Here is a 26,432-nt window from a genome sequence, read left to right on the forward strand (position 1 = left end):
CCAGGGTCCCATTGGAGCCACTGCCGATTCGCCAAGGCCCAAGAAGCAGCCGCGTCTTTAACGTTCACTGACCACTTCCTTTCTTTCCAATCAACCCGTGGCTCAACCGTCAAGTAGTGTGCCTTGGGACCTGGCAGTGGTTGCGATGCGAGATGAGGTCAGTTGCCTCTTTGCGAGTTGCGAGTTGCGACGTGCAGATGCCAGGCACCCTCATAAAAGATGCTATTATTGTCGCAAATTGGCTGCAGCCTGGGTGAGTGATCAACAATAACGCCCGTCACGCCCGTCACTCACCCCACGGCCCACGCTCTCCAATTTCAATGCTCATCACTCAGTCAGGGCTCAGGCGGGTAAGAGGTAATCTGCAAGTCGAGCTCCATTCCCAAATGGGGTTATATCGCGCTGATGGACGGGATGACGACTATCGCTATCAGCTTGTCAGACCCTCGACCGGAGAAGCACTGCCTTTTCTATAAGGCGTACTGTGCAATGTACAGCCGTCACTCGTGGGCTCGTAAGGCTTAGGCGCAGGTTTACACCTTTACCTCAGAAGGCGGCCTTAACCACCTAGGTAATCTTCGATCGTCGAAGATACCGCTAATCTACCAACTACACCAACCATTCGCCCGCCGTTAAGCAGCCTGCATTTCCGCCTCTCGACATGCGTAATACTGCATGTGCACAGCCATGACAGACCATGACATATATAGAAACTGCCATCTTTCCACCTGTTACCTTAACCTTATGCCCGTTTACCTTTTGCCTAGCGAGCGAAATTTCTCATTGGCGTTCAATGCGAAAATCGAACCCTTCCTGACGTGGCATGGGCACTGCACTGGGCAGTCTGGCACATGGGTCGAACCGTGACCGTTGGACGGGCGGCGGGCGCTGCGCTCTCTTGAGATTTCCTGTCCCGTCGTCACCTGCGTTTGATCGTCTACGTTATATGGAGCACATACATAGTAAGGTGACGTACAGTTCGCCATCGCAGCCATCAGCCATCAACCATCTACACCAGACGACGCGTTGGGAAAGAAGTCGACGCTTGGAACGACGCCCACACCAACCACGTTTTTCTCGCCCTGGTCGCTGCCAGTGGTCGCTGGTTCTGGCTTCGGTTTTTGGTTACAGAGTACTGGGTGGTTCCTGTCGTCACTAGGCGGGCATTTACCCCACGTCCCCATAACATCTTCCATGGGCCAGGGCTCACGAGTCGCGAACAGTGGGCATGCCAGTGGCAGGCAGTAGCGTCTCTCCGCATTTCAGTGGCGTTTCTCCTCGGCGGCGGCGCTAGTAGTAGTATTATTTTCTGGTGATGTTGTAGACGAGGTATGTAGGTTAGTGGTTCTAGCGGAGAATTTAGCCGTAGTTTGATCTGGTGCGTGAATTGTAGGCCAAGTGTATGAAATGTGGCTAGGACGAGGATTATTCCTCCAGTGTGAGTGGTGGCGGGGTAATGTGTGTGGACTGTGGAGGGGTAGGACGTTAAGTCAGTGGCTTGGTGTCTCGGTGAGCTACGCCATACAACAGCAGATGTATGCATCAGCCCACCATAATCTCTCGTCCGTTGATTGTCCATTCGCGCATCCGTCATTTGAACAGTTTTTGTATAGAGGAGGGACGCGTGACGTACTTGCGTGACCCTCCTCTGGCACTAGTTTACATTGGAATCTGAAGATGAAGCTACCATGGCTGAACTTTCAATTTCATTCTCGATTTCTACCATATCTCGACTATATGCCCTGAAACAGGACTGCTAGCACAAACGGCGGTCTGATCACAACGTTACCCCAGAGACCTCGAGGCTCGGACTCTCTCCACAACCCAACAAGCGATCTACTGACTTTGAGCTAGCTAGGAAGGTTTGCGAGATATACCCAGAGTATGCCTTTTAGCCGACACCTGCCTCCCAGAAAGAAACAGGCCAATAGTAGGTATCTACCTCGCAATGTTCACTCGCGAACTAGGCTCCAGGCCAAGTTCGTCCAAGTAAATGCAACCGTGACAGCATTCTATTCATCGTCGCAACGCTCAAATTGCCGCAGTCGTGCTGAGGATGCATTCTCGGAGAATATCCAGAAACCATAGACTTTATTTGGGTTTTTCTGTTTCCAGATCACATACATGATGCAATTCAATCCAATCAATAACCTATGGAGCTCATCGAACTTCCGGTGCCGCAGGCGCAGCAAACTCTTGATTGACGTTAGTAGCATCCGTACCTTCATTCGCCTCTGCTCTTGCCCGCGGATCAAACAATCGCATCCACCACGCCGGCGGGTCAAACGGCCGATGTCCACCATGCAGAGATGGATAAACATCGTTGAAGAAATACCAGATATGGCCGACGACAACGCCGCAAATCTCGTCCTTCGGAACAACGCCATGGACCACCAGGCTGAACGCCATCAGCACCCAGGGCAGGTACGGCGCCGTAAAGACCAAGACGCCGAGGAAGCTGAGTCTTGTTTCAGGGTTGCGCCGACTCCAGATGTAGACCAGGCTCGAGGACAAGGCGGTACCCAAGAAAGGAAGCGACAAGAACGGCGATATGATGAGGAGCGATATCATGGCGTAGACGAGTAGCCAGGCGAAATGTGCGGGGGATCGACCGGAGGATTCCTCGAGCAGCCTCGAGTAGCGCTGAAGGAAGAAGACATGGAAAAGGAGGTCTAAATTGAGCGGTCCAAAGTAGAGAAATGTTGTCACTAAGCGCCAATACTGCTGCACGTTAGCCTGGTGTTCCTGCATCAGATATTGTATATCTGCAGTGACGTACCTGCGACTTGACATAGACCGCGCGGAAGCTATAGAACAGCTGCAGCGGGGTCAAGATATGGCAGTGTATCAGGACGGATGTCGCGACTGTAGCTGCTGTCCACCAACGTGTCACTGGGGGCATCTCATAGAACCACTGCTCGAGAGGGAACTGTCCGCCCTGCCCTCCATTGCCCCAGATGGCGGCCATTGTCGGAGATAAGCCGCAGCTCAAACACAGGTGATAGGGCGTGCAGATTCGATATGGACGTGATCAATAAGATCGCTTTGTAGTAGACAGCTTGTCTGTGCTTTGGGAAAGAAAACAACAGGAACACTTGGAAAAATAATAAGAGACCAGCTCACCAGCAGTCCAGAACAACAAGTGACGACTGAACCAGAGAGCACCAAGTGGCCTCTTCGCCTGAGGCAGCGAGATGAACAGTGGACGGGCCGGAGATCAGCCGCGCGCTAACCCAAAATTCAATGACGCGCCAGAACGCGTCAAATTGAAACTCGAAAGGCTGGAATGCGCGCTAAAGCTTGGCTTCGTTAAGAGCTCTGGTCTACCCAGCCCCCTCGTTTCTCTGGGTGGTGCGTGCCTTTATACTCTTTTTCAATACCAAGAGGTTGGATTCTGTGAGGGATTGAAGCTGTACCTGCACCTGCAGCCTGCGAAAGTGAAGAGAACACCTACTCCGCGATTCACCCGCTACCCACACTACACTGACCTCGCGACCAACACCAATCTCAATTGGACGTACTCCACCTTGAAAATTATCCCCGTCAGGACCAACGGAGCTTCATTCAGTGCGCTCTTGACAACCTTCATATTCATACCCTCGAATACACAACTTCACAACCATGCCGCCCAAAGGACGAAAGCCCTCGGCCGCTGCCGGTCCCTCAAAAGCTTCACCAAAAACCACAACCGCAGGCCCCTCCAAATCACCCAAGTCCGCAAAGGTACAAAAACCAAAGGCAACAAAAGGTGGCAAGCGCCCACCACGAACATCAGATGCACACTCAGACATCCAGCGTAAGCATTCCCTCAATAATCACTCTTCCCATCTAGACGCCGAACTGACAATCCCCCAGCTGGCGACCCAACCCCTAAAGGCCAACGCCGCCGCTACAAACCCGGCACCGTCGCATTGAAAGAAATCCGCCGCTACCAAAAGTCCTACGACCTTCTCCTCCGCAAGCTCCCCTTCGCCCGTCTTGTCCGTGAAGTCGCGCTCGATCTCCTCCCCGCAGAAGTCGGCGCCGAGCTGCGATGGCAGTCGCATGCTATTCTAGCGCTGCAGGAAGCTGCTGAAGCTTTCCTGGTGCATCTGTTTGAGGACACAAATCTTTGCGCTATCCATGCGAAGCGCGTGACGATTATGCAAAAGGATATTCAACTTGCGAGGAGGATTCGGGGGGCCTGGGGTGGTTTGGGTTAGATGGTCTTTTTCATTCAAATGCGTTTCTTCTCTGCCTTATTTTTTTTTTCTTATTGTGCAGGTATCGTTGTCGAGTCAAGGCGGGCAGGGAGCAGTAGCACATCTGCGGCGTTTTGTCCCTGTCTTTCGTCCCTCGCTGAATAGCAATTCAGCGACTCCAGTCCAGCCGTTTGGCTTCTTTCGTTGTTGGTGCATGGGTTGCTGGCGGTGTTGCAGGAGTCATGTCGTTTCCGTTCCAGAAGCTTTGCCTTCTTCTCGAGGCGTTAGGTCTCTGATTTCTCTGTGAAATTCCAATGTATAAGGTGCACAAGGTGCAAATACAGTGTCATGATCATTCTCTGGTAAAATTTACCTGAATTATTACTTTATTGCCATAAGCTGGCCTTTGCCCTCTCTCTCATACATATACCTTGCCGCGGACCAAGAAGGAGTATTCAATGCGTGATATCAACTTTCACCCCTTCCAATCAGAACCTCTCACATTGCGCTAATAATGTTCTATAGAAGCGCGAGTACCCGGGTGCTAGGAAAAAAATAGTCCCAAGACCAACTGTCAATCGTCCTTCTACACAGTACATACGTCTGTGCCAGCATTCTCCCTCTCCCTTTCCCTCTTCAACTTCCTCCGAAGCCACCACGCATAAACCGACCCAGCAACCAAGGTAAAGAAAACGCAGCGCAAAAGCGCATCCGTCTGCTCAAGACATTTGTCGATCTGGCCAGGGAGAAGAACCCAGTCGCAGAGCTGAAAGTACAGGGAAAGTGACAGGAAACACCCAGCGCAGAATCTAAACTCTCATCTTAGCGGTGGTCGATAACTGAATACGTCCAACCTTAGGCTGAGTAAGAAGGTGCGTACCGCAGTGGGTGGTGTGTGAGGGGGCTAATTAATAGTCGTACGATGGGGTTTCGGGGTTAGTGATGGATTAAATGGAAGTTTGAAATCTCGTTTGCTGCTGCAGCTGGTGATGGTGTCTTGGAGGGCATTGCGGAGATCTGAGGATGGGATCCTATTCCTGGGTAGGCACTGGCAGGCATCTCAAATCGTGCTCTCGTGCGGATTATGAGACTGTGGCTGCCTATCAGTAGTGATGCTCCACTCTGGATTGCCCCCTTTGAATCTGATCAATGATCACACTGGGCAGGCGGGGCTTGTTTTAGCTTAGCACAGCCCTAAATACTTAGCCTTGCCATAACTTAGCGTAAGATACTGGACACCGGCAGTCCGAGCCAGAAACAGCGCCGTAAATGTCATAGGTCTCAGGTAGCGAGGCATGTAGAGAATAGACTACGTCTTGTTACTTGTAACTGCAATACTTGCCAAAAAGAAAGGAGGGGGGGGGGGGGAAAAAAAAACATACAACAGCATAAATATGGCTGTGCTCACCTGCGTCTGCTCGCCAGCGTCTTGCTATTTGGGGTTCCTTCAGGCCACCCCAATGATTTGCACCTGAAGGAACAAAATGCGCCTCTGTACATTTTAATCGCCTAGTTCTCAAGACCTTTGTTAAGGAAGAACCTGCACCCAAATCTCACAGTTCACCTTATAACTAAGAATATACTAAAGCTTCAAGATTGTTTTTTCATGCTCTATGTATTCTTTATTGTCATCAACCTCAGCAATGTAAAACGACCATCGACCTCGGCAAACACGATAATTTCAAGTTGCGACGAGCTGTGTTAGACGATACCGAGGGATAATATTATAGCATTCTCAAAGACTCTGATACGTGAGTCAGGCCTTGAAGCTGTACTTTCAAAGCTGATTTTATAATAGTTTTGTGGAAATGCACGTTGGTGCACTCATGCCGCCATGCATCAGGACTTACAAAGGATCCATGTAGTGGCTCGCTGAGAAATCAAGGGCAGGCTTAGCGAAGACAAATCCCAAAGGATGTCAGTACAATGATAAATGAGGTAAGGAACTTCCTTTTTAGAATCAGAACATTCTAACTCCTTTGCAGTGGAGGAGAAAAATACCTGCGGGGAATGAGTGGGATAGTTAACCATTGAACGGCCAGCGATGATCCCTCACCAGATGAGCTTGCCATTGTATTCGATCGCCTTTGGTGCCACGAGAGAAACATTCCCTGAGAAGGCAAATTTGATTTTAGCATGAGCCCGGGCAGGTGAGGTGCGTGAGTCAGCAGCGCGTCAAGGCCTTGCACGGGCGAAGGCAACTCGGAGACAAGCCTAAGAGCAGCTACTATGGCTGTGATCCCATGAGTTCTACTTCATTGATTTGCGAGTAGGTGAACGCACCGGAGAAAGCTGCGCAACGATACCGTCTTGTAAAGACGGGACTTTGCCTCCACAAATATATTAACATTCCTTGGTAGAAAGTAGGAAGGTAGACCAGCGCACTCTGACGTATGCTAAGCAAAGTTAGCTGAGAGCCTGAAATGCTCGGTATCTTTCAATGGGGTGCCACGAGCAAGAGTCGTCGACACTAACATTCAGTACTATACTAAAAGGATCTGCTAAAGAACTAAGATACGGTAGTTGGCACCGTGTTTGATCACCTGACGATCGGCATTCATTCCCCTCCAGCTCCCGCTCAGATTAGTGAGCCCCTGGGCTTCAAACTGCTTGATCAAAGGAGACAGTTAGGCAGTAGTCGCTTGCGGGCCGTGCGATAAGGCTTTGACGACGTCCGATTAAGAAAGTCGGACGTGTTCTAAGCAATGTCGACCCTAGGGGTCGACCTCGCTTAGTCATCCATTAGTATCCTAGATAGCTGGCCGTACCGGCCACCCAATAGGAGATTCATCCATCGCTTCCCACAATTCGCTTTAATCACGTGCCTCATAGGGAACACCCTTCATTGGCTGACAGTTGATGTCTACAATCGACCTTACTTGCCTTTAGCATAGTTGAATAATTAAATCAGCTAGTTGCGCGGAACCTTCAGAAAACTTTACCGGTGGTCCTGATGTACTCTTATTTGACGAGTAGGATGAATCAACTGCAATTTCCTGTGAGCTGTACTGATTTTCGAAACTAGTAATCTAAGCTAACTGCTTGATTACTAGTGGGTGTCATAAGATGTGCTAGACTCACCTCTTTCTGACTGATCTGTCGCTTCATCCAAATCCTCTAAGCACTTCTTACATTCTCCTGCGCCGTAAAAGCTTGGAGATAATGTTGGCTCCACGCAGAACCATTCTCGCATACTTCGTCATCGCTCTTTTTCTCCTCAACATATATTACCTCTGGCGTCGCGTGCCCCAAAAATTCAATTTAGCGCTCCTAGATCGACAATCTCAGTTATGGCAGCGACTCCACCCCTTACTCGAGGAATATGGGCCAGGCTGTCCTCCACCAGTTCTGAAGGGCAGTCCAGGCACTAGACGATTTGACGCGAACAACGAAACCCCTCGCAGTAACTATATCTCTAATGTTGATGAAATCAAAATACCCATGCAAACAATGCACGATGGTTTTGTACAAGCTATCCGCAACATTCAACTTGACCCCGTTTATATACCTGGAACCACCGGTATAGTGTCATCTGCCGGGAGTACATATCTACCTACATTTCTGGTGACTATCTTATTACTGCGGCGGGCTGGGTCAACCTTGCCCGTTGAACTCTTTATGAAAGATCGAACAGAATACGAAGCTTCAATCTGTGAGGGAATCTTGCCCGAGTTGGGTGTGAAATGCTTGGTCCTTTCGGATATCCTTGGGGGCCAGGATAACACGATAGACGGCTTCCAGATCAAATCGTTCGCAATGCTTTTCTCGTCATTTGAGAACCTTCTCTGGCTTGATGCAGATTGTGCCCCTCTTCACGATCCAGCTGTGATTCTCAGCTCTGACCCTTTTAAGTCGGTTGGCATGGTTACCTGGCCCGACTTCTGGGCCAATACAGCTGCGCCAGTATATTTCAGTATTTCGCGTCAACCTGAGCCTCTTTCTACAGCGCGACAAGCTACAGAAGCTGGAATGCTTCTAATCTCTAAATCAACTCATTTCCTCACGTTGGTTCTGGCTTCATACTATAACTACTATGGACCGGATTACTATTACACGCTTCTTGATCAGGGTGCGCCCGGAGCGGGCGATAAGGATACATTCCTTCAGGCGGCAACAGCCCTCAATGAGACCTTCTATTCGGTTAGTGAAAGCGTGACAGATGTCGGGAACGTTACCCCTTGGAACTCTCAAGTTGCAATTAATGCTGGATATATTCAAGCCGACCCGACCCAGGATTTCAGCTTGACGAGCAAGGGGAAATGGAGGGTCAAGGATTCTTCTGTCTCCAAGCCGCCACGAGCGTTTTTTATCCATGCTGGCGACCCAGAATTTAACCCAGGCAAGGATCTGTTGGGTAGCAAGCTCAAGGGATTTGACGGGAAACCTACTAGATTGTGGACTTATCCGCCGGAGGCAATGAGACGTTTAGGCTATGATGCTGAGAAGGCGTTCTGGGAGCAGACCATGTTTATAGCTTGCGATCTTCAGCCGGCTTTTGAGACGTGGAAGTCTAAAGAGCGGCTCTGTGAGGACGTGGAGGCGCATTGGAGAGCCGTTTTTGAGGATCCAGATATGAAGACGCCGGAGTTTACAGAGGACTAACCTACCTCGCAAGACTATCTCATAGAGACATTGTCTTGGAAGACATACTTGCAGCCCCTCAAACCCTCAAGGCGTGGATGGAGTAAGTGTTCTTGAATCAGACCTCCGCTCGCTATATCCGAAGGAAGGAGAGTGAAGAGAGAAACTTGTGTACATGCAATAAACAAATCTGGCCCTAAGCCCATTGTGTGGTTTAATTCAAATTACTTTAATCACGAACTCCGGATACTCTTTGTTTTCTCAAGTAATGGTCTCGAGCCCGACACCAAGAAGAACTGACAGTTTAGCCGAATGCGCACACCCAGAGACTTTAAGAATCCTTCACACGCTTCCATCCTGTCTGAAATCTTGTCTGATTGAAACGAGGCAGCACATGAGCTTCCGTGTTGAACACCACTTCGCTGAGGGGGAGAAAATCCTTTGGCGAGAAAAGGAGGTATAAATACTTCAAAGTCTCGGCCTAAAAGAAGATCAGTATAACCAGGCATGATGAACAATGAAGCGCCACTGCAAAAAGTTAGGCAGTTCTTCTCTTACCAGCCAAAAACTTTCCATATTATCTCGCTGTGGTGCCGGGACCTTTGTGACGTCTTGTAGGGATGTATATCCCTCCCCATCCTTTACTACCATATGCTTTCGGAGAGCCTTGAAGATTTCCCAGCCCCATTTTCTGTAAATAGGGTCATTAGTTACTCGGTACATCACAAAGAGACTTTCGATAGTCTCCGGTCGCTGCAAGTTATGTGCGTCTAGGGGTTTGACAATGAAATCACGCTTCCAGGAGTCTTTGTTGTTGCTACTTGGAGCCTGTGGAGATGGCCTGGCAAATGGCTGAAGGTTGGCTTTTTCAGCCTCAAACCAAGCAATTTCTGGAGACAGGCCAGTGGCAGTGACTGCATACATCGCCCAGCATGTTTTTGTAAGCTCTCGCGCGAGTTGCATGTGTTGTTCCTTCTGGGAGTTCCAGGTAGGCAGTTGGCGCGCTTCCTTCTCGGTCAATCCTTCTGTGGCGCCGAGTGCTATTGAACCAGGAAGAAAGCAAACAAGATGGTCCATTTTAGGCGATAATGGCCCACCAATTCCCTGTGGGAGTTCGGCGACAAACTGAAGATTTGAGTGCTTTGTAGTAGTAATTAGATGTTTCTGGATACCAGCGAGTGCTTCTTCCCACATCTCACGATAAACAGGCTCCTGCCCGGAGGTCTGTAGGTATTGTTTGATTAAGTACTCTGCAAACAGATAAGCCTTTACGTGTTTTGAGTGGTTATCACTGCTGTGCAGACATACCATAGTACGAATCCCCGCGACTCCCAAGACGGATCTCCTGATACCTGAATCTTCCGGTGTCTGGATGAATAAAGATAGGTAGGAGGCCATCTTGCATTTGCTGATCATCAACAACCTTCATAACGTGCTCAGCCTTCTGCCAGTATACCTTATTACCAGTAAGGTAAGTCAGATACTTCATTTCTAGTTGAGTCGTAGTGGCCTCAGCTGTTGATGAAGCTCCACCGTCCGCATGGGAGGGAAGCCCTTGCCGGGTCCCAATGTTGACGCTAGCATAGGGTACCCCTGACCTAGACTCATATGCGCTGAGCAGCCGATCTGCCAAGTCAATAGCTTTCGACAGGTAGATATAGTCACGTTGAGATGATACATCAGGAAGTATAGTAGATAAATAGTGAGCGGATAAGAGTCCCCCAAGCATGCGAATGGTTGTCTCAAAGGTATTCACATCCTGGTCTTGATCATAGGTTAGGCCCCGGTTAAGCCATTTTCGCGCATCTGAAAGACGAGTGGTGAGGTTCATAATCATCAAGGTGTCTAAGCTGTCAACGATGATCCACCCTAGACCGCTCGGGCTCATTTGTGAACCGGTCTTGGTGAGCGGATGAAAACGGTCCTGCCCTAAGTAGAAGTAGAAGTTTAAATTTCAGTGACGGTGATTTATATGAGGTGGTAATTCTCCCGACCGCGAGACATTGACAAGATAGTCGGGCGACGAGCAACGAAATAGAAAACTTACCCCAGGCATATTTGGTATAAGCGTCCCAGCTAGTTACGAAAGCGTCTTTTACCTCTTCTCGGTGTCCATCCCAATAGCTATCTTTATCAAAAGGCTGAAAAACGTTCAGAGGCGTTTCCAAGGGTAGTTTGATATTCAATAATCCAAACAACCACCCCAACATCATGGCCAGTAAGCCAGTGAAGACGGATTTCACAGCCCAGCCTCGGCCAAGTGAATGATGCCATCGGGAGCCTTTGGCGCCGTTCCCCTGCGGGCGCTTTGGTTTCCGGGGGGTTGTTTTCGATCGCATAGTGCGCTGTTCTCGCCTGGAAAGAAGACCAAATGGTGATGGAACGCCACATAAAAATTCCTGGAAGCTCCAGGTGAAAGCAATAATCAAAATAGAAAATAGGGGCACCGGGGTGAGAGTCGTGGACGCTAGGAAGCAGCCGCAGCTCCCGTCGGGCCTTGTCCCTCTACGCCAGTAAGTGGAGGCAGCGCTTACATGCATGATCTGATTCGGAGGATCTTATCGGTGGATGAACGAGGATCCGATTTGTGTTCATCGGCCATTGGGCCATGAGTCATTAGTTGGCCGCTAACCAGCGCCGCCGTGTGACAACTGCATTATTGGTAGCTAAGCCGCCGAAACATAATCAAGACCCTAAAAACATCTCAGCCCCTTTAATCCACCATGATCTTCGTCTTTCTTGATGCTCTACCTCACGCCCAAGGCTTATTCCGCGCTCTGATACCATCTGGGATATGGCTTCTCGATTCTACAGCTGATCCTCAAATATTCTCTCCAGCCGCCAGTATCAAATCCGTACCCTTCTGTTCGCTGCGCACACCACATGTCAGCTTCAATGTCGGCCACTCTCTATCCCGCTGAGACGAATGATGGCGAGGTCACATCATTCATCCCGCTTACTTCAGCTTGGCCTTCTTCTTCAGGATGCGCAAGTTACTTTCGCCTCAACGGGCCGAGCCTGATGGCCTTTGACCCTGGTTATGGGCTCGACATCGACACCAACGTGAGATGTGCTCCGCCAGCAGTAACAACGTGGTGGAACCAAGGGCTTTTAGGTGTTGGACAGGAAGACCACACGGCAGTTAGCTTAGGCCCTATGACATGTCCCGAGGATTGGTCTACCGTCGTAACCTCTACCAAAGATCGCACCAGCACACTGGCCATGTGCTGCCCTCCGTGAGCCTTCCACTTTTTGCCTCGTTGCCACTCAAGCCAAGCATCCATTATTACTTTATACTGATGAATGCAGAGAATACTATCTAACCGATGGCACCCCCGGTTCAGTCGCTGGAAGATGCCTGTCTGATGTATCGTCCGGCATGACCATCACTTACGCATCAACCCCCTCCGACGATTCAACCGCGTGGACAACGGCCACAACGACGTTATCCCGAAGCTCAACTGTCGGCGCAATTGGCGTGGTAGGCTGGAATGTGGATTTCGCCGAAACGAGTACTCCTACGCCGACGTCGATGGCTACATCGATGACAACCTCTGCAACTCTTGATGCTACGAATGGGCCTACTGATGCTACCACCACCTCGAACTCTGACGGTGGGCTCAGCACTGGCGCCAAAGCGGGAATAGGAGTAGGGGCTGGTGTGGGTGCCATAGGCGTGATAGCACTTCTGGTTGCTCTGTATTTGTACGCCCGTCGAAAGCCGCAGCCCACGCCCATTAACGAGCCTGAACACAAATCGGAACCAGTGCCCCAAGCATATGGGCAACAACCTGCTTGGCCTGCAGAGCTCTATGCGCCCGGTTCCAGGACAGTGCGTCCACCTGCAGAATTGTTGTGATGACATCTAATTGTTCTACTGCCGTATTTACCGTCGGAGGTTTCTCTCATTCTCTCTCCTTTGCACAAAATTGACTTGTTGAGCGCTAGGCCATTTTGTGCATTATTTTAGTTGATTATACAGTTTATTCAGACATCCGTACTCAGGTTTAGGCCACGGGGCCATTTTCCAAGACAATCTAAAACACCAGGAAAGATAATAGGAAAGCGATATTGGTTTTTTTTTAAGCGCTCTCGTAAGCCGGGCAACGCCCAGGCAGCCCAAGAAAATCGCATGAATGGTGACAGCCTATAATCAGCGAGGGCGCAGGGGGCAAAGGTTTGCGATTGGCTAGTAGGGTCATACCCAAGGGGGGTTCGGGAATGGAGGATAGGCAATACAGATGTACTGAAATAGAAGAAGAAGATAATGAAGGAAAACAGAATAAAGATTAATGACCTACATAGAGATGCTGCTGCTGTGCAGGCAAACAATAAAAAATAAAAAACATACAACAGCTGGGATTCGCATGTGGTCACCCACCATACTACTAACCAGCCGGCGTGTGGCTTAAGTACGGCTGAGCGGACGGGAAGCCCTGTTCTCCACACCCTGTGGTCGTATGTACTTATTCTGTTTTATGAGAGACTTATATTGAACATAAACTACAATTAATGGTGTGTTTGATGGTTTGTAGGTAGGTATAGAATGTGAAGTATCATCAGCAAGTAATAACTGAATTGCTTATTATCTTGTTAACTGGCGTTGAGCTTATTTCCCTTCGAAGTGAGTAGACAGTGTATTGGATAATTGTGCTCTATAACTAGAGGTAGTGGCTTTGAATATATATACTGAGTTGGGTATGGAAGCATAACATTGAACAACCCCCAAAATTAGCCCTGTCTGTTTCGCGTATCCAGCTTACTTATCTCGCAGCATCTAGCATCGCTTCGCAGACGCAATCTGGAGAATATCACATCTTATCAGGTCGGGATGCTGGGTTAGGGTTAGGTAGGTTAGCGAAGCTGGAGAACGGGAGATTTAGTGAAAGGGGAAAGCGTACACCGACGCGCAAGCATGCAACAATAGCCTGTCCCGTCTCCAAAGAATTGGGAAATATTTATTGGTTCTGGTAATGATTAGAACACGTTGTTCCTGGCCAAGTCGTCGGTAGGCTATCCGGATGTGAGATCTTATTGTGTTCTAGTTAACTACCTAAGCCAGGAAATGTATCAGAAGTCAAGCACGAAGCAGGGGCGTTTGGAGCAGCCATATCACGATGAGATTCTAAACTGCGCAATCTTTTGCGGACGGCCTTCCGCTCGTCATCCAAGACACTTTGAATAGTTAAACTCAGGAGGACGCTGATGAGTAGATGTTGGGGTACAGAATGACGGGAATACTGGCAATAAGGTCAAGTTCATCCATGTCACTGCGCGACTTGAGGGACCGATCAAACACTTCCCAGACAGGGAGGTATTTTTTGGACTTGCCAATCGCATTGAACGCCGTCTCCATACCATTGTGCTCCTTGAGAGTTTTGAAGGCGGCAGTACATAGCTCCTTTTCCCTCGGAATCTTTGCTATAGCGATGCGGACCTGTGCGCAGTACAGAATGAGCGCTGCAAGACCGGCTGCGAATGCCGTTGCAACAGACGATCCAGTAAACCACTGTCCCTGACTAAGAGTTCCCTGGATGTCATCGGAGCTCATCGTGTCGCCGGGGAAGATAAAGTCTACTTTATCCTCGCCTCCTACTTGGGTGTGGAGGTTGCCGTCTATGTCGGCACCGCCGATCTTGAATATGGCGCCGGCCTTGAAGGCTGGGTATGTTGGTGCATTGTCTTGTCCCTGGTCACTAGCTGAGCAGAATAACAATATGCCCTTGCTTTGCGCTTCTTGCACGGCTGCTGCTAGCTCTTTGAACTCGGGTCCGCTCTGGTGTTGTGGGCCAGGGTAGCGGATTGTCCAGGACATGCTAATGATGTGGGCATTCCACTGAATTGCACATCTGATGGCCTGGCACTGTTAGTATAGGATAGAAGGCACAAGCGCAAATTTTTTTTACCTTACCTTTGCAGCACTGAGTGGTGTGATGCATCGTTTCTTTGTTTCTTGATCGTCGTGATCCTTCAGCTTCAACGCCAGAATCTTTGCCCTGGGACAGACCCGGTAAATCTGCTGCGCCATCAACGTTCCATGGCCGCGGGTGGAATCGTAGTATGGATGCGGCTGATTTGGATTGTGTGTCTGCGAGCAAAAGCTACGTCCCCCGATAGGCGCAGGATTCCGAGTCGCAAGCAGCTTGTCAGAGTCAACGCCATCGTCGATCAAAGCGACTATTATCGGCTCTCCCTTCTTCTCAATGCTCTCTGCAACCGTGATTGCATTACCAAGTGCAGTCTGAAGCAGCTTACTGAACGACTTCATGCATTCTACCCACTTGTGCGTCTTGGCCTGGCTGGTACTATTCGAAGACGAGCCAGGTTCTTGTTTGCCGTCGTCGCCGTTCATTTTATGCCACGATATCTGCAGGGCTCGCAGACTCTTGGCTAAGAATTGACCAACTCGGCTGCCAAGTTCATTGGTAGTTTGGGAATTGCGGTGTATCTGGGGTTTAACTATCTCTGCGATCTGTTCTTTTGCGGACCGAGTTCTTTTGTCCAATTCCTTCCGTGTTAGGCTCTGGGTCTCCAGTCCGGGGACAGTTTGTTCCATTTTGCAAAGCTCGCCTAGAATGTCGGTAAGAATGGGACCCACGAAGGCATCCAATAGGGGTGTTATCACCGCATTGAGATCGGAACCAGGCACAGGCTCGCTCTTTGCGTCGCGAGCCTGCCGAGACATATTCTGAGGGAGGTTGTTCAGCATGTCTTGAAATAGGATGCCGCCAATGGCTTCTGAAGCAACGAAAATAGCTCTTTTTTGGGCGCGCTGCAAGGGACCCTGGCCATATGCCCGAGTGATGGAGGTGCTGGCAGCGTCTTCCAGGGAGATTCTAAGTGATTCCTGGTTTTCGATGTTGTCTACATATTCCTGTACCCGGTCCTCGAGAAAAAGGCGTCTAAGACGTTTTTCAAACGCGCCAGAGTTGCTCTTGGTTCTCTCTTCGGACTCCGACGACTACAGCCCAAGGACCGTATTAGTGAAAGGAAATGGGGGGGGCCACAAAAAAAGGTTGGTTACCTCAAGAAGATGCATCGTGATCTGCTCCAGATGCTTCAATCGTCGAAGTCCTGACTCCTCGCTCCATCCGCGCAGAACTACATTGCGTCCACTCCAGTAGAGGTGCAGGTTTCTAACGCCAGGCGCAGCTTGCTGGATCACATCCGGACACATGTCAACCTTTCTCCAGTCCCAGATCTCTACGCCTTTTCCTCTGAGAGACTTCTCAACTGCCATGTCAGTGTGAGGTTGGCCGTCGAGGTCCTCCACTACAATCTTGAGGACGGTGGTCACGCCTTTTAATCGGTCGTTCTGGAAGATTCGCTCGATTGTCTCGCCTCGAGGCTGTCTCCTACTCGACTGTCGGTCGTCGGACGGTGTTTTGAATTGAAGGATATGCACATATTGCAGGACGTCTTCAAACTCCAAGGTACCTATCATTCGGTCGACTTGTAGCAAGGTCGCACCAGATTTGTTGCTTAGATCGAGATATATTTCCTTTCCTGTCCATCCATTACTTGTCAGCTTGCCCTATTTCGCCCGAGAAAAAAAATAGAGAGTAATACGAGTGACAGCATCGCGGCCTTGCAGAACATTCAGCGCCACCTCATATCTACGTGTCCTCAAGTAATGTTTCTTGAGAAACCGTTGAATGTTGTCGGATACTTTGCGTAGATCGTCTCGAGCTCCTTGGCTGTCCGAGGATGATGCAAGAACCGGCTTCGCTTCTATCACATCATTTGGTTGCATGAGGTGCTTCCGCGATTCATTTCCCTCCTTTTTGGCAGCTGGGACCTTTTCAGATCCCTGGGGCTGTTGCAAACGAGCAGGACTGTCAGCCCGGCGCTGAGATACATTGGCCTTCATGACGGACTTGGGATGCAGAGAGAGCTTGAGGTCCAGCCGCTTGTCAGCCCCAGCCCCAGCCTTGCTATCTGAAATCATTCTGCCTGGATCTCGAGTTCGATCGCGGGTCCATAGATGATAAGTAAAAGGCGACATTTGCTCTGTCTTTGTGCCGTTTTGGAATCGGTTAAAGTCCCCTTCCTCAGTGCTCCGGATGACCGCGTCGCTTTTGGCGATGATGGCCTGGATAATAGCAAGAGAGTTCTCGTCGCAATAGTCGTAGTGGACTGCCGTGTGAAGAGGCGTATTTCCATTGCTATCCTTTGCGCTGAGTGTCTCTGCCGATGCGACACTCACTAGACGATCCAGCGACCGAGTTCTCTTTTCGATCGCAAGGTGAATACAATTTTTACCCTGGCCATTGACACACGACAGGGCGTCATCGAGGCTCTTGTTTGAATCCAGGAGATAGTTGATCATTTTTCTATTCCTGTTGGCAATCGCGACGTGCAGCGGCGAGTCCGCGTTATCGTTGACTTTCTGCAACAGCACAGGTGAGTCCTCGACAAGGTGTTCAATCAGTGGTAAGGCCTGGGAAAATGTATCCCTGTTGCGAATATCAGCAAGAAGATGTAGTGCATTATTGTTGGAAGCGTCGTGAGTTGTCGCCAGGAAGCTCTTCAGTTCTGCGTCGACCTTCTGCCATCCATTCTCGTCCGATAGCAGCCGCAAAACTTCGTCCAGGACATCTCGAAGCGTTCGAAGGCTGGGACTTCTGTATGCTTCGATGTCATCCTCACTGTCACTGTCTTCCTGTCCGCGATATCTTGGGTACATGTTTGCTGCAGGTTGAATGTTCAATGAGGTGGGTGAAGGGCTCGATAGTCTGTCCCTTCTTGACGGGACCTGGGGGCGCTTTCATTGCTGACACTACCTACCAAATTGGAGGCTCTGCCCAGACAATCCGGATTTGGTCACAAGAGGGGATGGGTAGAGAGGGTCGCAGTGAAATCCGTGCTTAGCTGCATGCCCAGAACCGCGAGCTGAGCACTAAACGGGGTAGTTAGCGTTTACAATCCTTGTTGAAATCCGTATTACAATTAGAATTGTGAGGACTTTGAAAGAAAGCTGATAAGTTGAAGGCCTCTCAGTAAAAGATTCATGGTTATTAATGATTAAGCTACTTTGGATTGACTTGCCTCGGAGCCCAGGTGGGACGGGCGCAGGGCTGTTGATATGCCCTATTATGCAGGTGGATATCAAAGTGAAAGAACAAAAGAACAGGAAGATTACCATTGTCAATTAGACCGGAAGCTCCTGTGGCTTCTCAGAGTTGTTCAGGGTGGTATGGACCGAAGCATCAAAGAGACCATCCAAGGGAAAAGACCCGAGGCTGTCCGGGTCAAAGTCCAACTGTAGCTTCTTGGAGCAAAAAGGGGCCTTCGCGGGGTTATAAATAATGGGATCATTACGATCTTTGGCCCCGAAGAATCTCTCCCTCCATGATCTGCGATCGATCTCGTACTCAATCTTCACCTCCGCCTCGAACTTGACATCCTCCTGTCTTTCTAGGAGAAGCGCTGTGCGCAAGTACGTCGGAACCCCCGTCTTGCTCGCTGGATTTCCCTCTAGAGTCCACTTGACGCCAAAGGCGTCTCCGTACTCGTCGCAGATCCGCATCCCTTTGATTCGTGTATAATTGGTGGTGGTTTGACTGGTGGACTTGGCCCAGCCATACGTGACCCCTGCGCTGACCCCCATCTGTGCCACCCCGCCATTGACACTTGCTTCCTGCAAATTGGATTCTTCCTGATCAATCGGGAGAAGAGCGTACGCTCCCTGAGGGGTGAAGCCATGAACCAGAGGGCTCGGCGCCTCACGGACAGAGCTGCGAAACTCTAGAAGGATGCTCACCCAGGGGATACGGCTTTTCCAGCGCACGCCATCCAACCGAAACTCAAAGACAAGCAGACTGGCAAATTGGTCCGACCATGCACCGAGACTGCCGTGGATTATAGCCAGAGATTCCCCGTAGACGTCGACGCTGCCATGGTACGCTGTGACTGTTCGGCGCTGCTCAGGGGATTTTGGCGGGTTGAGCGTATGGTAGCCACTCTCTTGCCCTACCTTGTCTGTTTCGATTCCAAAGATGGTCTTGTCGGTGGCATCGCCATCGCCATCGCTGATCTCGTCCTCGATATCGGACTCAAAATCTTCGATGTCGTCTGGGTTGAGTGTGTGATCCATTATCGCCTGTGCCTCCTCTCGTAAAGGGGCAACTGGAATATACGGCTTTTGACGAGGAACGATTGCTATATCTCTCTGAACCCTCGGGCTGGCCGATAGTGCATGGATGTTAAAGGATTCGCCCCATGTAACAGAAGCAGCGAGTCATCGATCGCCGCGTGTGTCGTCTCATGCATACAGAGTCTCAGCCTCGGCGGTTTGCTTACATGCAGCTGGGAACCAACTAGACTCTTATCGGTCGTAGTTGCCATGGTAGGTAGTTTACCTGTTAACTGCCGCGCCCAAGTCTCCCATGCCTCAAACATATCGGCCCACGAGACCTCCAGCGCGATCGGGGAAAGTGTAGCTAGAATGACCGATGAGGATTATGGTTTGTTTGTCGACTGGTCTTCCCCTCAGGACTCTGAAGACCCGAAGCCTCCGGGTGTCGAGTGAGCAGTACGCGAATATCAAAATGGACTGAGAGCTGACCTTCCACAGCCTAGTTATCATCCACGGTCTGTACGGCGGTGGAAAAGAGAATCTGGACGCCGGGTTGCATCCTGGATCTGGTTCCAGTTCCTGGGTTGAAGAGTACACTCACACGCTAGGGACAAATTCTAGGCGACTGTCTTTCAGATACAATGCCAATGAGCTTCTGGTGGGCGTTCATACTCGGAACGCGATCCGACAGCAAGCCAGGTGCATGCTCGAGCGACTTACGGCTGAGAGACAAACTGATGGGAAGGTGCGTATCAAGCAAACCAGGGCAGGATTGTTCTTACCGTCTACCGCAGCGTTCTATCGTGTTCGTCGCCTACGATGTTGGGGGGCTGATCGTCAAAGATGTAAGTGAGCTGCCATAGGAACATGACCTCGATTGATGCCGATGACCTGTTTCAGGCACTGTATCTCGCCTTGGTACGCGCGAGCTGGGCTGAAATCGGTACATACGCCCGAATACTGGTGAGTTTATACTCTCAGAAAGGAAGCCAGGCACGGTAACAGTGGGCAGGTTTTCTCGGGGAGTCCGCACCGGAGTTTCGATCGATCAGATATGAAGGACAGGCTGTCAGCATTCGTGTTTGGCTCATATAGGCTCGGATGGCTGCAGAAATCCCCGACACTTGCAGTGATTCCCGGACTTGTGGAGGCCGTGATGGAAATAAATGGTCTTTTCGTGCAGTCCAAAGCCTATCTGCGCAGCTACATGCTCAGCGTTCATGCTCACGAGAGTCTACCTGGTGATATCTGTCATGTAAGGAAGCCCGGTTAACCCTGGGTCCCCAACATGGAACCCTCACTCACCTCTCTACAGGCATTCGACAGTTTCTCTGCAGCATTGGGCTACCCGTTTGAAACACTCATTGGAGAGAACAGTTCTGGAGGCGCTGTTTCCGGGAGGATTCGAAGTTTTCTGACCTCACAGAGCGACTGTATGTGTAGGCCTTGGGTGTCTAATTGGCGATCGTTCACTGATCATTGTGCAGATATGGTTCCATTGGAGCCTGCAGTACTGGATCGAGACAATCTCTTCATTTCGCTTGCTCCCCCAATGGATCCGTTCCGCTTCCTCCATCAGCCGGGGCATCCACTGCTGGAGGTTGATGCTGTCAAGACATGGCTCGAATGCCCTAGAGATCAGGTGCTGTATGTCCATGGTACCCGCGGTGTGCTCGAGATTGCCGAGCAGCTCTTCTATTCTATCCAGCAGCTAGTGGGAGGCTATGAAAAGAAATTCCATGTGACGCTCTTCTTCTCGTTTGATGGCTGGGATACTCGGCGAAACACCTTGACGGCGATGTTGTCAGCGCTGTGGGCTCAGCTTGCTTGCCATGAACACCCCCATCTCAAAGATTATACTGAGCGCGTCATGTTACAGATCAGCGAAGAGCGTTGCTGGACTGAAGAGGACCTGCTCCGTTGGTTCCGTACGGCCCAGTATTGGGCACCTATCGAAAACATCTCTCTAGTGGTCAGCGGCGTAGACGAATGCTCGAGCGCCTCGTATAGAAAGCTACTTGAGATGCTATCCAAAGTCGCCTTTGGCTGTGACTTTATATCTCGGGTCGCCGTGACCAGCTCAAAAGCACTTGATTTCAAAGACGGACCATCCACCTGGCGTTGTGTTGACCTCGATACAGAAGCTATACCACTACCATGCTTTGGAGATTCTATTTACAGGGATCTTGCAAACATCCATTCAGCCGATACGGTGCGACAGGTGATCGACTCTATTGCCGGAGAAGATCCCGTGAGCCGTCACATACTCTCTGAACAGCTTCGAATGAATAGCAAGTGGTTGCAGAATCCTATGTGCCTAAGTTCGTTCTTTGCAGATGTGCAAGAGGCCAACTACTCCCTGGAGTTCATCGTCAGTCATCTGCTCTCATCGCATGAGGACCAGTCCACGATACAGTCGATACTTACCTGGGCCATTTACGGCGCGTGGCCGCTGACAATCGGAGAAATGGCAGAGGCAGTATCCTGGGGATGTGGACTACAATCGAAGAACATCGTTACCTGTCGAGATATTTCCTCGTTACTGACATCCGTGTTTGCTGGCATACTGGAGATCCAGTATAATGAGGTTCGAATCCCCAACCGCAGGCTCAGATCAATGTTTACTGCGTACACTGTTCATCACTCAGAGACAAAGAGAATTTGGCATGATTTACGCGAGTCGGCTGATTTCACTATCGCCAAAACCTGTTTGGACTACCTCTGCCTGCCAGAAATTCAGAATGAGATGCAGGAACACTTTAGCACACGGTGCTCAGGATCGGAATCGGTTGCACTTCCTCATCACCACGAGCGCGACAACCTTTGTTTATACGCTGTCAAAATGTGGCCACTACACTTTTCCAAGCTCTCTCATGCGTCTCACCTCCTCCATAACCTTTTGAAAACGGACCTTGGTCGACTTTGGGCTGGCGCCTTCTGGTCGATCTCGAACCCGGCGACAAAGCCATCCCACCACACAGAGTCTCTATTCCCAGTTTTTGCAGGGCTCGGGTGGGCTCATTTGCTTGAACCATCCAGCCCAGAGGACGTTGATCACGCTGTCGTTGAGGCTGCCGGACGTGGTCTGTCCACTACCGTCATGGCTTTGCTCGAACGTCCCGAATACCGCGGCTCCATGCCTAATCTGTTGAATGCCATCCAGGCAGCTGCATCCGCATGCCATGAGGTCACGGCTCTGCAGCTACTTGACCGCTTTGATATTGGGGATTCCAAGTGGCCACCGGCTCTTATGTACCGAGCAGCCTGGCTGGATATGTCAAGACTGGTAGAAAGACTCCTGCAGATGGGATGTCCACCTGAGCCCGGTGGTCCATTCCAGGAGGAGCACAGGATCGTGCCGCTGAGAACGGCGGCGGCGGCAGACAGCCTAGATGCCATGCTTGCCCTGATTGACCATGGGGCAGACATCGACTATCGCGGGATAGATGGCCAGGGGGTTCTCCATTATTGCGCGGTGACTTTTCATCAACGGACTGCGCGAGCATTAGTGGCCCGACGGCCTGATCTTCTAGAGGCGCAAAACAACGATGGAGAAACACCTATCTTGCACGCTGTATGGTGGGGGATGTATGCGACAGCGCAATGTCTGCTGAACCTGGGAGCCGATCCAGCGATGAAGACCAGTAGCACTAGTACCGACCGGCAAGACATCCAGACGCCACTCTATGCCGCATCACGAATGGGGCTACTGGAATGTGTGCGGATCTTACTGCGGCATCATGTCGACCCGGATTCAACTAGGGAAGGAAACTTGGCTACTCCGCTAGCAATTGCTGCTACGAATAGGCATTTAGAAGTCTGTCGACTGCTGCTTGATCACGGCGCAGACCCCAACCATCCATCCATCGATCCGCCTATTCTCAGTAAAACTTGCAATGACGACGTCCACAAAGTGACCCCCGATATCCTCGAGCTTCTGATAGACCGAGGGGCCAAAGTAAATGCCAAGGAGGAAGATGGAGAAACGGCCCTTTTCTACGCTGTGCGATCAGGCCAAATCTCTCTAGTCCAGTGTCTTTTAGACCACGGTGCTGAGATAAATCTCTGGGCAAGAACTTGGTGCCCTTTGTTTTATTCTGTACATGCAGGAGTCGGCATATGCAAACTACTCATTGAACGTGGCGCCAGCATCGAAACTCCAAGTGAGAGGGGAACGACAGCATTGTTGTTAGCGGCAATGCATGAATATGCAGATATTGTGAGCCTTCTACTGCAGCACAACGTTGCGTTGGATATCGCGAATGAGAAATCGGGCTTTACACCATTGCTTGAGGCGGCCAGAAATGGCAACTCGGAGATCACCCGCATGTTGATGGAAGCTGGGGCAGATGCTAATCATCAATCCATTTTTGGCTACGGGCCTGTACATCTTGCAGTCAAGAATGACTGCCTGCGGGTCTTGTTGGAATACCCTAAAAGGATCGATCTCAATCAGAAAATTTCTTCTGGAGAGACCCCGCTGATTCACGCCATGGAGACGCCGACTGTGCCAATGGAGAATATAAAGTTATTGATCAACTCTGGCGCTGACTTGAATGCACAGACTTTGTACGGTAACACTGCTCTGAGCATGGCAGTTTGGAACCAGCATTTGCTGGCGATATCAGCTCTTGTCAAGGAAAACGGCCTTGACATGAATCTAGGCTCAACCTTATATGGACCTGCATTACACACTGCCTGCCGAGCACTGTCATTGGAAATCGTGGACCTGCTTGTCCAACACAATGCCGACGTAAACTACGCGGTTCCAGATAATCCGGGAACCCCGTTGCAATCTACATGCCTCGTCTCGAATGATGAAGACTGCGACAAGGTCATGGAGATTCTCCAGTATCTCCTGGAGCACGGCGCTGACATCAACCGAGTCGGTGGGATTAAGGGCACCGTGCTGAATGCAGCCGCAATGTGCTGCCGACCAAGCGTAACCACCTTCCTCATCGATAACGGCGCAGACGTCCAGCAACATGACAGTAAAGGATCCTACCCAGTCCACCATGCTGCCCTCCACGGAATCGACAATCTAGTCGCCGTTCTCGAGGCCGGTGGTCTGCCCTCTGTATCCGATAGCATGGGGCGCACGCCACTGCACTGGGCGGCTCAGAACGGACGCGTAAGAGCGGTCGAGCATCTCCTGAACATCCTGGAGCCAGAAAGCGTCAACACGCCCGACATTGACGGCTGGACACCCCTTTGCTGGGCAGCGCGAGGCCGAGAAGAATCCACACGATCCAGTCTGGCGGGTGAGCCATACAACCAACTGGGCGTCATCGAACTACTCCTGCGATCAGGCGCAAGGCTATCCGTTGATGCAAAAATAGGCGAGGAGGAGATTTGGTCCCCATTGCAGATTGCATGCTATAGCAGAGCAACGGTAGATGTCATCAGTGTTCTAAAGCCGCTAACTAATGGTTCCGGGCAACCGCTACTAAAGAAAAGCGGCATCAAGTTCGGCGGCTCAGCTTTTTATACATGCGATGCATGCTACTGGGTAAGTTTCTATAGAAAGAATCAACCAGCTTAATTGATGACGACTGGACTCACATCCAGCAGGATATATGCGGCAACCGCTTTGCCTGTTCCGCGTGCGAAACCTACGAACTATGTCCCAAGTGCTATGGCCGAAGAGACATCCTGCACCCCACCCACGAATTCACCGAAAGCGCTGAAGAACCTGCCCCGCCCGAGTCCGAGACAAAGCCCATTCTCCAAGAACTAGGTATCGCTACCAATGACGACTCGGACTCGGACTCGGACTCGTCGTCTGGGCAGGAGCAGACTGCTACCGCGCTTCGGGCCCGCCGGTCTAGAGGCCGGCGCTTATTCCGGTCTGCGACTTTTGATTTGGATTCGTCTGATACCGATTAGATCTGCTTTACTTCTTGAGGTGGTGGCGGCGGTAGCTGTTATCAATCATCAACTTCGATTCGTGTAGGCCTCCATGTGGACGCCACTGTTGCGGTATCGGCATGGATTCCATGAATGAAGACCCTCTAGCCGGCCCCGCTGGTGATTGATTAGGGCTGTGCCGAGGACTTCAGCGACGTACGGCTACCTATTCAAGCTCGAGTGGGCCGGAGGAAATGAATCTCAACGATGAGTTTGTAAGAATTCTGGACCAATATTATATAGTCAAATAAGAATAGATATTTCTGAACAAGTAGTGACCTGTCCACTTCCACCAAGAGGCTCACAGCTCCCTCACCTTCATGCCATGCAGCCCGTGTGCTTGTATCTGCTCTGCCAGAGTCTTGGTGCTTGTGTAAACTCATCATGATAGTGACCAGAGGCGCTTATGGGAGGAATATACGGATGTAAGTAGGTATGTGCTACAACCATGTAGTAGTGCAGTATATAATCTATCACTGCTGGTTCAAGGTAGTCCACTGCTCAACAAGTCTATCCACTTCCGAATCTAAAAGTTCAAGGTCTTCAACTCGATGGCCTGCTTTAGCAGGTATTCCACTTGGACGTGGGGGGGGCGACTGAAACCCTAACGGAGGTGTCACCGGAGGTGGCAACGAAGTCCGCACCGGAGGCAACCGCGAAGAACTCAGAGAAGGACTAGAACGAGTCAGCATCCAGAGTATAGAATGAGGGCTATATAATGTGGAGACATACAGGTCTCCTGGCTCACGCCTAAAGCGCTTGGCGAAATCAGAAGCTGGTCCCTGCTTGAGCTCATGATCACCAAGTCTGAGCAGAGTCGCCGGAGCTGAGTCTGAACCGGATTGCAGCATTAATCGAGAGTCTGAATGGCTGTGGTCAGCACCTGTAGCATGTTCGACTTTGTCAGGAGTGACCATACTTGTGGGTTGTCTATTAGGTAGCGTGGAGGGCGTAGATTTCGCACCGCCGCAATAACCACCAGTAGAGGTTGTCTCATTATGAGCACCATCATCCAGTGAATAGAGAGGAATATGTGGCACAGTGGGTTGCTGCTGTTCCTGTTGCCTTTTTCGTTTAGCAAAGCACGGGCAACAGACAAGATAGAGTGCTGAAAGATATGCAATTTCGTTAGTTGAAGCTGGAGTTGATTTATTACTACGAGGCACTTCAGGAAGTCCGGGTGAGTCTCTCATAGAGGTTGGCTCGTCGTTTACTCTCGCCCCTTGCCTGGACCCATTTCCTTCCCTGTCAGTATTCGGTGTCGAGCTAACAGAGGGCAGTGACCCGTGGGCAGAGATGGATGGAAAGTCTGCTGGATTTGGCCTCTGCATCAAGACCACTGCAGGGTCACTGCTGGCTCCGGAGGTCGGCTGGGTGTGGTTTGTAGACTGGATCGCTCTGGTGGTGATAGCTCTCGAAACGCTGGTATTTGATTGCTGAGATGTTCTGTAAAGAAACACATGAGCTTCTAGTAGCTTCGCTTGCACTTCATGTACTTACCCTTCGATATCCTCCTGGACCGATTGTTGGGAGTCTTCCTGGCCCTGACGAAACTGCTCAGAGGCAGCCAAGTGCTGCCGATTGAGCCCTGCAATAAGCTGTCTGTGCTCAGATTCATTGAAAGTCGAGCTGGGCAATTTTGTTAGTGCAATCTCATAAGTAGTATCAGCGCAATGTAAAGAAAA

At 50.5% G+C, this 26,432-nt stretch overlaps 8 protein-coding genes across 8 annotated transcripts; 4 read left to right on the forward strand and 4 right to left on the reverse strand.

Annotated features, from left to right (window-relative positions):
- Positions 1-1,558: 1,558 nt before the first annotated feature.
- On the reverse strand, positions 1,559-3,143 carry derA (putative ER-associated proteolytic system protein Der1). Its single transcript, XM_073768087.1, has 3 exons — positions 2,780-3,143; positions 1,856-2,721; positions 1,559-1,805 (listed from the first exon to the last, which is right to left on the reverse strand). The coding sequence occupies exons 1-2, from the start codon at positions 2,966-2,968 to the stop codon at positions 2,161-2,163; spliced, it is 750 nt and encodes a 249-aa protein (XP_073630256.1). The 5' UTR covers positions 2,969-3,143; the 3' UTR covers positions 1,559-1,805; positions 1,856-2,160.
- Positions 3,144-3,326: 183 nt separating this feature from the next.
- Positions 3,327-4,565, forward strand: BDV14DRAFT_169767 (histone H3 family protein). Its single transcript, XM_073768088.1, has 2 exons — positions 3,327-3,796; positions 3,856-4,565. Exons 1-2 carry the CDS (start codon positions 3,622-3,624, stop codon positions 4,200-4,202), a joined length of 522 nt encoding a protein of 173 aa, XP_073630257.1. The 5' UTR covers positions 3,327-3,621; the 3' UTR covers positions 4,203-4,565.
- A 1,312-nt stretch (positions 4,566-5,877) lies between these two features.
- Positions 5,878-6,618, reverse strand: BDV14DRAFT_169768 (uncharacterized protein). Its single transcript, XM_073768089.1, has 2 exons — positions 6,465-6,618; positions 5,878-6,414 (listed from the first exon to the last, which is right to left on the reverse strand). Exons 1-2 carry the CDS (start codon positions 6,529-6,531, stop codon positions 6,152-6,154), a joined length of 330 nt encoding a protein of 109 aa, XP_073630258.1. The 5' UTR covers positions 6,532-6,618; the 3' UTR covers positions 5,878-6,151.
- Positions 6,619-7,291: 673 nt separating this feature from the next.
- BDV14DRAFT_169769 (mannosyltransferase putative-domain-containing protein) lies at positions 7,292-8,962 on the forward strand. Its single transcript, XM_073768090.1, has one exon. The coding sequence runs from the start codon at positions 7,344-7,346 to the stop codon at positions 8,781-8,783; it is 1,440 nt and encodes a 479-aa protein (XP_073630259.1). The 5' UTR covers positions 7,292-7,343; the 3' UTR covers positions 8,784-8,962.
- BDV14DRAFT_169771 (glycoside hydrolase family 47 protein) lies at positions 8,963-11,223 on the reverse strand. Its single transcript, XM_073768091.1, has 4 exons — positions 10,810-11,223; positions 10,071-10,691; positions 9,321-10,012; positions 8,963-9,243 (listed from the first exon to the last, which is right to left on the reverse strand). The coding sequence occupies exons 1-4, from the start codon at positions 11,099-11,101 to the stop codon at positions 9,094-9,096; spliced, it is 1,755 nt and encodes a 584-aa protein (XP_073630260.1). The 5' UTR covers positions 11,102-11,223; the 3' UTR covers positions 8,963-9,093.
- A 260-nt stretch (positions 11,224-11,483) lies between these two features.
- Positions 11,484-12,832, forward strand: BDV14DRAFT_169772 (uncharacterized protein). The gene is made up of 2 exons (XM_073768092.1): positions 11,484-11,998; positions 12,072-12,832. The coding sequence occupies exons 1-2, from the start codon at positions 11,646-11,648 to the stop codon at positions 12,619-12,621; spliced, it is 903 nt and encodes a 300-aa protein (XP_073630261.1). The 5' UTR covers positions 11,484-11,645; the 3' UTR covers positions 12,622-12,832.
- A 1,121-nt stretch (positions 12,833-13,953) lies between these two features.
- On the reverse strand, positions 13,954-18,863 carry BDV14DRAFT_207526 (uncharacterized protein; the record flags this gene model as incomplete). The annotated part of the gene is made up of 6 exons (XM_073775148.1): positions 17,920-18,863; positions 16,969-17,517; positions 16,332-16,932; positions 15,787-16,268; positions 14,674-15,723; positions 13,954-14,619 (listed from the first exon to the last, which is right to left on the reverse strand). The coding sequence occupies exons 1-6, from the start codon at positions 18,856-18,858 to the stop codon at positions 13,954-13,956; spliced, it is 4,287 nt and encodes a 1,428-aa protein (XP_073630262.1). The 5' UTR covers positions 18,859-18,863.
- A 346-nt stretch (positions 18,864-19,209) lies between these two features.
- BDV14DRAFT_198034 (ankyrin repeat-containing domain protein) lies at positions 19,210-24,726 on the forward strand (the record flags this gene model as incomplete). Its single annotated transcript, XM_073772815.1, has 8 exons — positions 19,210-19,289; positions 19,339-19,585; positions 19,635-19,685; positions 19,741-19,803; positions 19,853-20,095; positions 20,156-20,273; positions 20,328-24,349; positions 24,412-24,726. 8 exons carry the CDS (start codon positions 19,210-19,212, stop codon positions 24,724-24,726), a joined length of 5,139 nt encoding a protein of 1,712 aa, XP_073630263.1.
- Between the last annotated feature and the right edge of the window lie 1,706 nt (positions 24,727-26,432).

The sequence above is a fragment of the Aspergillus stella-maris genome (assembly GCF_047715825.1).
Source record: "Aspergillus stella-maris strain CBS 113639 unplaced genomic scaffold BDV14scaffold_14, whole genome shotgun sequence".
Taxonomy (NCBI): Eukaryota; Fungi; Ascomycota; class Eurotiomycetes; order Eurotiales; family Aspergillaceae; genus Aspergillus; species Aspergillus stella-maris.

Bases quoted from the DNA above. Each gene is read 5' to 3' on its own strand.
- derA (XM_073768087.1), bottom strand. From the start codon at position 2,968: ATGGCCGCCATCTGGGGCAATGGAGGGCAGGGCGGACAGTTCCCTCTC. The intron at 2,722-2,779 runs GTACGTCACTGC...AACGTGCAGCAG, and splicing joins CGGTCTATGTCAAGTCGCAG to TATTGGCGCTTAGTGACAAC.
- BDV14DRAFT_169769 (XM_073768090.1), top strand. From the start codon at position 7,344: ATGTTGGCTCCACGCAGAACCATTCTCGCATACTTCGTCATCGCTCTT.
- BDV14DRAFT_169772 (XM_073768092.1), top strand. From the start codon at position 11,646: ATGTCAGCTTCAATGTCGGCCACTCTCTATCCCGCTGAGACGAATGAT. The intron at 11,999-12,071 runs GTGAGCCTTCCA...TGATGAATGCAG, and splicing joins CTGGCCATGTGCTGCCCTCC to AGAATACTATCTAACCGATG.
- BDV14DRAFT_169768 (XM_073768089.1), bottom strand. From the start codon at position 6,531: ATGTTAATATATTTGTGGAGGCAAAGTCCCGTCTTTACAAGACGGTAT. The intron at 6,415-6,464 runs GTGCGTTCACCT...ATGGGATCACAG, and splicing joins TCGTTGCGCAGCTTTCTCCG to CCATAGTAGCTGCTCTTAGG.
- BDV14DRAFT_169771 (XM_073768091.1), bottom strand. From the start codon at position 11,101: ATGCGATCGAAAACAACCCCCCGGAAACCAAAGCGCCCGCAGGGGAAC. The intron at 10,692-10,809 runs GTAAGTTTTCTA...ACTTCTACTTAG, and splicing joins TTATACCAAATATGCCTGGG to GGCAGGACCGTTTTCATCCG. The intron at 10,013-10,070 runs GTATGTCTGCAC...ATCTGTTTGCAG, and splicing joins TCGCGGGGATTCGTACTATG to AGTACTTAATCAAACAATAC.
- BDV14DRAFT_169767 (XM_073768088.1), top strand. From the start codon at position 3,622: ATGCCGCCCAAAGGACGAAAGCCCTCGGCCGCTGCCGGTCCCTCAAAA. The intron at 3,797-3,855 runs GTAAGCATTCCC...ACAATCCCCCAG, and splicing joins TGCACACTCAGACATCCAGC to CTGGCGACCCAACCCCTAAA.